At 37.5% G+C, this 12,246-nt stretch overlaps 1 protein-coding gene across 1 annotated transcript in view; it reads left to right on the top strand.

Moving 5' to 3' along the window:
• NPVF (neuropeptide VF precursor) overlaps window positions 1-8,820 on the top strand; it is a 109,107-nt gene extending 100,287 nt beyond the window's left edge. Inside the window, exons 4-6 of the mRNA XM_087714377.1 lie at window positions 5,947-6,067; window positions 7,868-8,217; window positions 8,716-8,820. Of these exons, the coding sequence (XP_087570503.1) occupies window positions 5,947-6,067; window positions 7,868-8,217; window positions 8,716-8,803 (559 nt within the window). The 3' untranslated portion in view covers window positions 8,804-8,820. The remainder of the gene's footprint in view (window positions 1-5,946; window positions 6,068-7,867; window positions 8,218-8,715) is intronic.
• Window positions 8,821-12,246: the final 3,426 nt, after the last annotated feature.

The following is a 12,246-nucleotide window of genomic DNA, read 5'->3' as shown; positions in this document are numbered from 1 at the left end:
TGAAAATGATCACTACAAATAACTGGCTGTCCTTCAAGTTGGCAATAAGCATTCTAAAGTGAAGAAAAAGGATTAGAAGTTAATACATCAAGAGAGTGATGTATTCACTCTCAAGTCCAAACTCATTAGAGATAATACCATCAAGGCCTTCTGGACAATTACGTGGATGACACTTTCATCATCATCAAATGCTCCCAAATTAAAGAAACACACTACCTACTCAATAACATATTCCTTGGTATTAAATTAACATGCAAAGAAGAAACAGACAACAGACTCACATTCCTTGACATCGACAAAGGTGACTAGACAATGGAGAACTGGAAACCCACATCTATCACAAACCCACACCAGATTGTGAGCTTCACAAGCAGCCACCCCATTGCACACAAAAGAAGCTGGGTCCAGATCCTCTTCAGAAGGCTCAGGATACACTGCAGCACTACAACAACAAGAAAAGTGGAAGAGGAATGGCTGCTTATCATCTTTCTCCTTAAAGCTATTACAAAACTTCATATTCCAACACACAGCACCCAAACCATAACACACCACACAGCCAACCACCACACAAAAACTAATCCTACCATACACAAAAGGGGTGTCAGAAATGACTACCAGAATCCTCCAACTCCTAGGAATAGCAATAGCCCACAAACCCGCAGCCATACTCTGTCAGGAATTATTCAGAACCAAAGGCAAAATACTGAAACAATGTAATCTACAAAATCAACTGTAACCATTGAACCAATTTTACGTGGGACAAACATCATGTCAATCAAAAATCAGGATCCACGAACACCAGCTGGCAATCAAATACTATGATCTAAATCCTTAATCTCTATCCACACCGAAACCAAACAGCACCAGTTTGATTGGAGCATCACAAACATCATTGGCCTTGCTACCACTCACCATGCTTGTGAGTTCATAGAAGACTGGCACAGCACGACCAATTTCATTAACAGACACATTGACCTGAGAGGTTCATACTGACTTATGAATCCCCCAGAATCCAAATCAAACTCACAGCCAACCAGAGGACAGCATCAACCAACCCATACATCTCATCCCTACCAGCAGTTCACCTCCCAACGACCCTGACCTGAATGTAACAACCTTATCACAAGACCTGTCACAAGACTCTCACTGATGTTTCACTCCTGACCCATCACAAGATTCTCACTTGACAGCCCTTATAAACAAAAGAACATTGACACTGACATCACATAAACTCCACTGAAGATATTACCTGGCCTGGTAAGGAAACATTTGGAAATCAACCCACAAGCTTGGGGAATGAACCTTCATCCTCAACTAGACTATATTATCAAAATTATAATAAAAGTAGATGTAATAAAAATTCTTAAAAATTAACAAAAAAAAAAAACAACAAAAAATTAAAATCTCTGATAACCTAACTAGAAAAGCCTTTTAAAAATTATGGGCATTTATACTGAAAGATTTAATGTTTAATATCCTTTTAACATTCTAGAAAGTCTTTACAAACACAGATTAATGGAAGATTTCTTTTATTTCATGTCCTGCATTACTATTATCTATGAATATAGATTTTATTCTCCCTTGATCTTATTAGCTGATATGAAGGTTGTAGATTTATAGCCAATTCAAACCTTTTTAATAATTTGTAATTATTAATAGAAAAATAATGAATTGGAGACAGGCTATCCTTTAGTACATTTATAAAAGAACATTTCATTGTTCTTTTCAAAAGATTTAGTAAAAACCTATATTTATAAACCAGGCATTTCTTCTTAAAAAGAGCATATGGTCTCTTGCTATAATATTGCCAGCCGTTGATGGTTTTGTGATTTCTGTATTGCTTCTATTATGTTTACCCACAGGGGAAAAATGACTTAATAAACAATACTCTTAGATACTCTTAGAGGAAAAACCAAAGATTGATAGATTATTACAAATGATACAAGTCTCTCAATCCATTCTTGCATTCTTCTTTGAATAAATCTATTTCCACAAAATTAGCAGAAGTTACTACATAATAGCAACACAAATAATCATATACAGCATTGTACTTTTTCATGTTAAGTCACCACTATTTACTTGGTTTGCTATTTTATACGTAAAAAAGAAAGCCAAAATAAGAAAAGCAAAACTTCACAAATACTTTCTGATTCAATTTTATGTTCTACAATTAAGACAGTTTGCATAATAATTTGGAAAACTGGAAATGCAACATGCAGGTAGTTCTCAACTTACAACTGTTCATTTAATGACCTTTCAAAGTTATAACAGCACTGAAAAATGACTTATGATCTTTTTTCACACTTACGACCATTGCAGCATCGTCATGGTCACATGATCAAAATTCAAATGCTTGGCAACTGACCCCAGTGCATGTGCCCCTTCTGCGCATGCACCCTGCCCCTCCCCGGCACCCCATTTTGGCATCCAGGTTGGTGCAGGAGTCTTTCCAGACCCAAAATGGGGCACCGGGGTGGTGGTGGAAAGTAGTGGGTGGTTACTTCCAACCTCTTGGTGCAGCTGGGCACAACTCCACCCCAAGACACTGACCTGCTGTCGCTGCCCCTTTGCTGGCATGACTGGCCTGCAGCCACAGCCTCTTTGCCACCACAAATGGCCTGCCATTGCCTATTTGTCTCCGCAATTCCCCTTTTGGGCCTGGAAAGCCTCCTGAACCAACCTGGAAGCCAAAATGGGGCATGGGGTGCCTCGCACCAGCAAAGAGGCTGTGGCAGAAGACCGTTTGTGCTGGTAAAGAGTCAGCAGGCACAGGCTGTTTGTGCCGTCAAAGAGGCAGCAACGGCAGCTGGCCAGTGTCTTAGGGCAGAGTCATGCCCAGCTGTAACAAAAAAGGTGAATCCCCAAAATGCAATATGAGCACTCCCCATGCATGCACCATATTGCTTGCCCCCTGTGCATGTGCCCTTCTCTGTGTGCATGCACATGTGTGTCTCAACATGTGCCCAGCCCCCATGCATGCACAGCAGACTCGAAGACTAGATAGCCACTGGGAGGCATGCATGCATTCGCACTGGAGCTAAGCTGGAGCAACAACTGGTATTCCCACAGAGAGGTCTTTGTGTACCACTTGGGGCACGCATGCCATAGGTTCGCCATCATGGCTCTGGAACATTATTCAATTTTTCAACCTCTGCAAGTTTGAAATGCGTGGACTTCTTGCTGGCTGGGAAATTTTGAAAGTCAGTCCATAGTTAAACTTGGTTCATAATAGATCAGATTTAACTGTAGTTTAAAAGAAAAAAAAATGGATGATTGATGTGGCAATAGCAGGACGTAGTGAAATAAAAAAACAATGAATGGGAGAAGATCACAAAACATCAAAATCTAAAAATCAAATCCGGAAGATTATGACATAAACTGGTGGCCACAGTGGTTATCAGTAATACCAAAAAAAAAAAAAAAAAAAAAAATTGGACAGCACTTAGAAAACATGCACATTGACAAAAATTTCCGTTTATGAATTGTAAAAAGCCGCATTGTTTGGATAATACAATATCCTAATTCCTTGGAAAAAGGTGAATGAAGGTGAAGACCAACTAAAGAACTTGGCAGTTGTGATTTCATATTATTGTGAACATAATAATAATCATCAACTAGAAGTTCTGACAGTATGGGATTTGCATGAACCCAGATAATGTGAAAATAATTTCTATGCTTCCCTACCAAAATCCTCCTTTCTGGTTGATATGAAGTTATGAACAGTTATGAAGTTGACATTTTCTGGGTGGAAAACATATTACCATATTTTTCGGAGTATAAGATACACTTTCCCTCAAAAAAGAGGCTGAAAATCTGGGTGCTTCTTGTCCACTGAATACAGCATTTTTTGCCTTCCGAAACCCTGCTCCCTTCACCAAAATGGCCATGCATAGTCTTAAGGAGGCTTCCAGAATGCTCCTGGGGGCTAGGGAGGGCAGAAATGAGCAAAAAACAGGTTGTTTTGGGGAAGTTTGTAGAGTGAAAAAACTTTTTTTTTAAATTTGCCTCTTCAAAATCTTGGTGTGTCTTATATTCCGGTGCATCTTATACTCTGAAAAATATGGTACACACTGCATGAATTGTTATTACAGACTTGCGAACTTAGTTTTTATTAGCAGAATTGGAAATTCAATTTTCAGAGTTTCCTGCTATACTCATTAGAAATTCTGGGAGCTATAGATCAATATATCTGGAAAAATCTGACTGGGGAAATCCAAATTGGAAAAGGGCATCTTATATATAGCAGCATTTGTAGAGTATCTCAGAGTTCATCCAGAATGCTATATAATTCACAGAATGTTTTAAAAAATCACTGGGCAATTTCTCAACTAAAAATGTATGCATTTTAAAATCATCTATTTCAAAATGAGCAATAAAATAGGTTATTATATGCTGGGGCAAAATGAGTATGCTATGAATTATTCATCTGCATGGAAATCTTTTGATACTTATCGGTGACATGAGTCATAGAACGCATTGCATTTTTGCATGATGTGTTGTTAATAATAAATAAGGATTTATTATTATATTATTATAGGAAATGCAACAGAAAATATTAAACTTCCTCTTCCACTGGTACCAAATGATTTACAGACTACGAGCTGATTCACTTAGGAGATGAAGGTGCTCTTTTCATTACTCTTGATCCTATTTCCATACCATCCAATATCCAAGCAGCTGTGTGCAGTAATCCAAGACTACAGCAGCTTGTCTGATGTCTGTGCGATCCTGAATTAACTTGCATTGGACATTGTATTGTGACAGGGTTGACATTAAACAAAGTTTGCTACTCTAGGCCAGTGTTTTTCAACAACTGTGCCACGGCACACTAGTGTGCCGTGACATAGTGTAAGGTGTGCCGTGGGAAAAACACCTGCCTATAGTCAATATAGGCACAGAGTTAATTTTTTTTAACATTTTCTAATGGTGGTGTGCCTCGTGATTTTTTTCATGAAAAAAGTGTGCCTTTGCACAAAAAAGGTTGAAAAACACTGCTCTAGGCAATGCAACCACTATAGTAAAATTGAGTTGGGAGTGAGTTGTTCATAATTTTCTGTATTCTCTCACTAGTGTATCCAGCAATAACGTGGCTGTGGAAGCCTCACTTTGAGAAAGAATAGAAAAAGTTTTGTCGTCTTCAGTTTTCAGATTTGATTATGCTGTTAAGAATACTATACACAGTAAAATGAATATATCAATCACTCTGGAATCAGATAAAACTGCTCATTTGATCAGTAAGTTGAAATTCACATATTTTAGGTAAGCGATGTCAATGAAAGATAGACTCTAAGAAAATTAGTATGTTCTCTTCTATTACTATATTCTCATATATTGAAATTATGTTTGACAGAGCTCTGGAAAGTAAAAGTACTGTAAGAGATGATGAGTACTCGTTAACTGATGATGAAGAGAAGAAATTTCAGAAATGTCAGAGGAACTATGACAGTAAGCATTTGTCTCTATAGTTGCCTGGAACTAAGCTTGATTCCTTGACAGTTAATTCTATAATTACATATTTATTCTGAAAATACATTGACATTTTGAGCAGTGTTACACTTCAAGATTTAGTGACTATGGCCTAGACACTGACATTTTGTTTCAAGGTACTAATGACTAAACCTGATACAAACAATATAATAATAGGCTTTTGTTTAAAATATAATTAAACTGGTCAATATTAGTAACCCTAATTAACAGGCAAGGAAATTTTTGGAAAGTCATCTGCATTTTTGACAGGAAGCTCTTTTGTTTACAGAAGTTATCAAAACAAATTCTCTGCATTATTGTTATATATAATTAACACTGCCTTTTGATATTAAAATTAAGGTATGTGATATTGACGTCATGATAAAAGATTCTGTTGTTGTCTGCTGGTATAAAATGATGCTACTTTCTATGTCGAGATTTTGATCTCTTATGTAAGTTCAATTTAAGAGAAATGAACAGAGTGATCATAGTTACTTTAGCTACATGTCTGCTTTTAGCTTCAAAAACCATCTGCCACAATGAATCATTAATGACCAGTTTGCGGACTAAAGAAGAAAACAGTGAGAAAAACTCTTCTGAGGTAAGATCTTAACTGGCATTACTTTTTCCATGAAGATTAAATTATCATTATTATGATTAATGTATGTTCTTAATTTGCTGGAAGTTTTCTTTCTCTTGAAATAGGGGGTTTGGTTTTCTGCTTTGTCATTCCTCTGCAGTGGAACAGGCTGCTGGTTTTGGTTCTCTTGAGCCACTCTGCAGCCTTTCTAACTGCTTTTGAAATTCCTCTGGCTCATGAAAAGCAACAAAATTCACCTCAGTGAAACACTGTGGGGCATGGAAGCAATTATGATTGTTTTGTTTTGTTTTTGCTGACGAGAAGAGGGTGCTTCAACAAAGCAATTTGAGTGGCATCAAATCACTTTCACCTTCTCTGGTCAAATTGGATTTCTCACAATGTGAGCAGCAGGTACCTAGCTCGGACAACATTTAGCATAAACCAGAAACCATTGTCCAACAGAAAAAAATCCCTCCTGGCGCAGAGCTCATCGAAGAAATCTCCTCAGAATGTCTCATACCATGAGCTCTTTAGAAGCAGCAGAAAGGTGATCCACATCACAGCAAAGTGAAGCCATGTGCTTGTTTCACCCTTAGAAACAAAGCTACGACATTGCTTCATGGAACAGGAGAGAAAGGTTGCCTGAGTCAAAACTTTACACAACCCTACAATGAATGTATAGGCTTTATGGAGGAATTTCTTTATGACCTAAAAGAAATAATGTATTCCTCGGTCTATTAAGAAAGGACTGGTCAAAGAAAGAACAGGATTTTACATATATTCTGTGGCAAATTCATTTGTAAGAAAAAGACTAGAATTTTACTCTCATCTATGTGTTGATTTTAAAACAACATTGTTTACAAAATGTTTACAAAAGCATTGAATCAACATTTTTAAATGCTGCCCCAACATTGTGTGTGTGTGTGTGTGTGTGTGTGTGTGTGTGTGTGTGTATATGTACCATAAAGGCAGAAACAATCAGTTTCATTGAGATAATTGTACAGATTGCTTAAGAATCAAGGTATATTCACATGAGCGTGTATAGCTTCATGCAGTAAAGCCTGTTGATCTAAGTGTCACTTTGAAATTTGTTTTTTCAAAATTCAATAAAAATGTTCAATAAAATAAAAGTTCAATAAAAAGAAATTTTCATTATATTCCACTTTTGGAAAACAGGAATCATTTCTAAATAGATCTGTTTTTGTTTCTCCCACAGGTTTTCTACCTCTATTAGATATATTGTTAAATTTATCCCCTTGCCTCCTCCCCAAGTAATAGTAATAATAACTCTTAATACTCCCTTGTATTGTCTGCTTTTCTCTTCTATGCACATTGCTGTAAGAATGCTTTTGTTGTTCAGAAGAGCAATGATTGAACTGCATTTCATTTTATATGTTGAGTAGGTTCACTTTAAATTCTACAAAATTATTTTCCATATCCTTTCTTCCAAAATTTAGAGGAATTCTTTTTCTTGCACAACTAATTGTACAAGACTTCACCCAAGGTCTAATTGAAATCACATGTTTACTAGAATGTTCATGCTATATTTTCTTAGTCACTCTTTCACTCTGCAGCAGTAGAGTATTAACTCCAGGGTAGTGAAACTATTCTACTTGCTTTTGCATTAGATTTTATCAAACAGCACAAATCCTTTTCTCTTCCACATACCTCTTCAAAGCATTAGTGCCAAAGATCATTTGCAACCCTTCGGGGACTTTAGGTGCACCTTTCCATGCCACTTATTCTAGTCTGGTTTCTTTGCTATATTTTTAATTTATATTTTTAAGAATATTAAATCATGTTATATGTTTTCCCTTCCAGTCCAATGAAGACCTTATAGAAGAAAAACAGAGAAGTGTGAATCTTGAAGAACTGAAGGACTGGGAACTGAAGAACATAGTTAAGATGAGTGGACCAGCTGGGAAGGTAGTGCCAAGTTCAATGGCTAATTTGCCATTGAGATTTGGCCGAAACTTCCTGGCAAGAAGAAATATCAAACCTACAGCCAATCTGCCCCTCAGGTTTGGAAGGGCTTTCAGACATTTCTCACACAGTTTTGAGAAAGATCCTTCAGTTCAAACTTTCTTCCATTCGCTACCAGAGAAATTTGGGAGATCCTTTCTTTTCAATTTGATTCAAGGCACCCAGGATTGTGACCAAATCAAAAATAGGTGAATAGTTTCAAGCATGCTTGATGGAATTATCATCTCAGTCAGTACCTGCAGGTTTTAAATATTGATCTAGTGTCCAACAAGAAAAAGACTTTAAAATTAGTCTAGTTGGCATGACATATATTTCTAAATTTGTCAGCTAAATGTAAAGGTAGCTTTGGCTATCAATTCATATAATCACTGCCCCACATTAAATCATTTTTGCCTTCCTGTCATTTTAAAAATACAATTAAGTGGCTATATTTGGAGGGGCTTTGAGAACTACTAAGAAGAAATTAGCAAAAGGTAGAAAATAAATTTAAATATTGAGCTTAAATGTTCAAACTGTTGGATAAAACCTTTTTAGGTTGCATTTAGAACACTGAAAATCCCAGTTGATTTACATAGTGAATTAAACAGTGAAGACTAGTTAATGACAAAAATAACATTAATATCTTTTTTTTTCTTTCCCTCCCTCTCTCTCCTTTCTTTCTTCTTTCCTTTTTTTCTTTCTTTCAGACTTGGCCACTTGAGCAAACTTTTGAAAAGGAATTCTGGAAATGAAGAGGGAAGCCATCAGAATATGCAGGACCAGTTGTCTTTCTGAAATGCAAATGTGGTAGAAAGAAAAAAAATGGAAAAGGAAAAACATCTGCTATCAAATTGTGATTCAATCCAGAGCATTTGTCCTTAGCTAAACATATATATCATGATAATATCAGTAATAGTTTATTCCCATAGCTATGCTGTCAATACTAATTCTTCTGTACTTGATACAACTAATATCCAGTCAGTTGAAAAATATTATCTGTATAAGCAAAATAAAGATGAATAAAACTACTTATGATTATCTCATATATTGAGTCCAAAAGTAGAGGCATGGAGCTGTGTGTGTGTGTGTGTGTGTGTGTGTGTGTGAAAATTTAATGCGGCTTTTCTAACTGTTGTATTGAAACCAGTGGTTGGTTTCAAAATTTTTTAGAACCTTTTCTGTAGGTGTGGTCTGCTTTGTGGGAGTGGCTTGCCAGCCATGTGACTGGGTGGGAGTAGCATGACAGCCATGTGACTGAGTGGGAGTGGCTTGGCAGTCATGTGACTGGGTGGGTGTGGTCAACTTGTAAAATGTGGGGAAACTCACTTAACAATGCTCTTGCTTAGCAACCAAAATGTTGGCTCAGAAACTCTGGCATTTGAAGCATGCAAGTCTTAAAGCTGTCAAGTTATAAGACCCTTGCACCCTTAACCCTTTAGGAAAAAAAACCCCAGGGGTGTTCAAACTTGACAGCTTTAAGACTTGTGGACTTCAACTCCCAGAATTCCTCCTCCAGTCATGTTGGCTCAGGAACTCTGGCAGTGAAGTGTGCAAGTGTTAAAGTTGTCAGGTTACAAGACCCCTGCACACCTAGCCCTTTAGAAAAAAAAACCAGGGATGTTCAAACTTGGCAGCTTTAAGACTTTACGGTTTAGATAGGACTCTTAGAGGTGGGTGGGGCAATTGGTGAGCCAGCCAATCAGTGAGCGGCAAGCGGGGCAAGCGTGGTGCAGATGGGCAGGGGAAGGGAGCTGGAACTAGTTCTAAACCGTATGGTAGATTTGTGGAATTCTTCTATAGAAGTGGTTAGAATTAGTAAGAACCCACCGCTGATTGAAGCTCTCCTCTTTCTTACATGAGGTAACACAAAGAGGACAGGACAATCACAGCCAGAATCCTGAACTTCACAACACATACAAGTTTACAGGTGGCTCCTTCTGTTTGCCTTCCAAATACATATGATTGTCCCTTTATTCCACTTCTTGAAATGATAGGATGCTATGTATAAAAAGAGAAGTGGAGGTTTTTTTCCTTTTCATCATAATAGTGTAATTGTCTAATTGGTGTAAAAATGTGATAATCCAGACAGAATGGGCAAAGAAGGCAATTGGTAGTTTATTATGTGAGCATAGATATTCAGCTGGAAAAGGGTAGTATTAGAAACTAAATAATAATCATGATATTCAAAAGTTTCTGTTTTGCTTCCAAATAGTGTTTGTGAACTGCAATGTAGGAAATGTAGCCTGAAATTTTCCCAAAGGTGCTTTTTCAAGAGGCAACTGGACTTTCTGTTTTTTTCTTTGAAGATGTTTTGCTTCTCATCCAGGAAGCATCTTCAGTTCAGAACAGGCTGAAAGTCCAGTTGCCTCTTGAAAAAGCACCATTGGGACAACTATGACCTGGATGACTGAGAATCTCCATAAATATTTAGACTGAAATTACACTGAGCCGACTCCTTGCTGGTGATTGTTAAGAGAAACAATAGTGCAAATATCTGTAGCTGGGGGGGGGGGGTAGGATGAGGGTGAAGTTTCCAAGCATGTGGAGAGTCAAAATGTTTGCAAAAATATATCATGAAATTTTCTATGTATAATTCAGGATTCAGTATAGAGTGAGGAGATAGCTAATATAGTTACCATGTTTTCTGCCCCCAAACAAGCACTAGGTCTTATTTTGTGTGGATGTCTTGCTCTTCTTAGCTTAGGATCATTACAGCCATGAGGTGGGTGCATGAGGTGTGGGGCAGCTCACCCACGCCCTTACTATAGCTTGACTTTTACGTCTGTACCTTGCCCCACCTGATACAACCAGATGGTGGGTGGGGCTTAACTTGGCTAATTTTGGGGGGTAAGGCTTATATTAGGCGCAGATATGAAAATCGGACTAGAACTTGTTTTTAGGGTAGGTCATATTTTCAGGAAAACAAGGTGGTTCTTGATTTGTGACATTCAAAATTACAATGACACTGAAAAAAATTACCTATAACCAGTTTTCGCACTTATAATAATTGCAGCATCCCAATGGGCATGTGATCAAAATTTGCATGCTTGACATATTTATACCAATTGCACTGTCCAGAGGTCACAGCTGGCTTCCCACAAACTCTTAACAATCTCATGATTCACTTAATAGCTGCAGTGATTCACTTAACGACTGTGGCAAAAAGGTTGTAAAATGGGCTCAACTCACTTAACAACTGTCTTGCTTAGCCATGGAAATTGTGGTCGTAGCTTGAGGGCTACCTTTATTTTTAAATCAGCCACAGTCCAAATGAAAATCATGCAAACACATAGATGTGCTAATTGCTCAACACAACTCAGAAAAAAGGCTTTTTTTTCCTTTTATTTGAGCCATTAATATTTAAGGGAAGGAGAAGAAGATGTGTGGGAAACATCTGTCTTCCTCACAGATTGCAGTCCCTCCCTCTGGTAAAAATTGCTTCATTACTTATGAAGTATCAGAGATGATACAACTATTATAATGAGTCTTTTCTTACTAACAAATATTAATAAACTAATGCTATCAGACTTCTGATTTTTGCCACTGTAGTCTCCCTCACCCTAATATATTTTGAATAAATACCCCAGAAATATTACCTGAGATTGACCAAGCAGGAAGTTTAGTAGGAAATGCTGTACAGGATAAGATCACACAAATAACTTTGTTGGTGATCAGCAGATACTCAACTGGAGAAGACATATTAAATATTACTAGAAACAACCTGTACGTATGAACCTCAATGCAAAAATAGTGAAAATATTATGTTATGATTTGCATCTTTCTGCCACTTATTTAGGAAACTTTTTGTAGCAGGCCAAGTCTTTGCTGCAGCATATTTCCTTTCTCACCTCCAGTTTTACTTGTGTGATACAGACACTGCGCAGTTTTCAAGATCCGGTTGTTGAACAGCAGCAGTAACTAACCCACAAGCTCCAGGCGACTGGTAGCACGTGGCAAGCTTTTGTTTATCCAGAAGCATCTGGAGAAGTGGTGGGGGAACAAGGGGAACATACGCTTTATGAAAGATACCTCTGTGCCCCACCCACCCCCAAGAAGGAGAAGAAGAAAAATGATTAAAGCATAGATTCATTTAGATCTCTGCTATTAAAAGATTTCTATGCCCAGGTGAAAGGAAGCAGATCCTTCCTCATTCAAGCAAAGAATAAAATGTACTTTGAAAGATGCTTCTGCCCAGGCATGGGAGAAGATAACACTTTGTGTCCCTCATTACAATCATG

The sequence above is a fragment of the Thamnophis sirtalis genome, unplaced genomic scaffold (assembly GCF_051295495.1).
Source record: "Thamnophis sirtalis isolate CommonGarterSnake01/CBP01778 unplaced genomic scaffold, rThaSir2_p1.2 scaffold_4, whole genome shotgun sequence".
Lineage (NCBI taxonomy): Eukaryota > Metazoa > Chordata > Lepidosauria > Squamata > Natricidae > Thamnophis > Thamnophis sirtalis.
The sequence above is the reverse complement of the archived record's forward strand: the minus strand, read 5'-3'. Positions and strand labels throughout refer to the sequence as shown.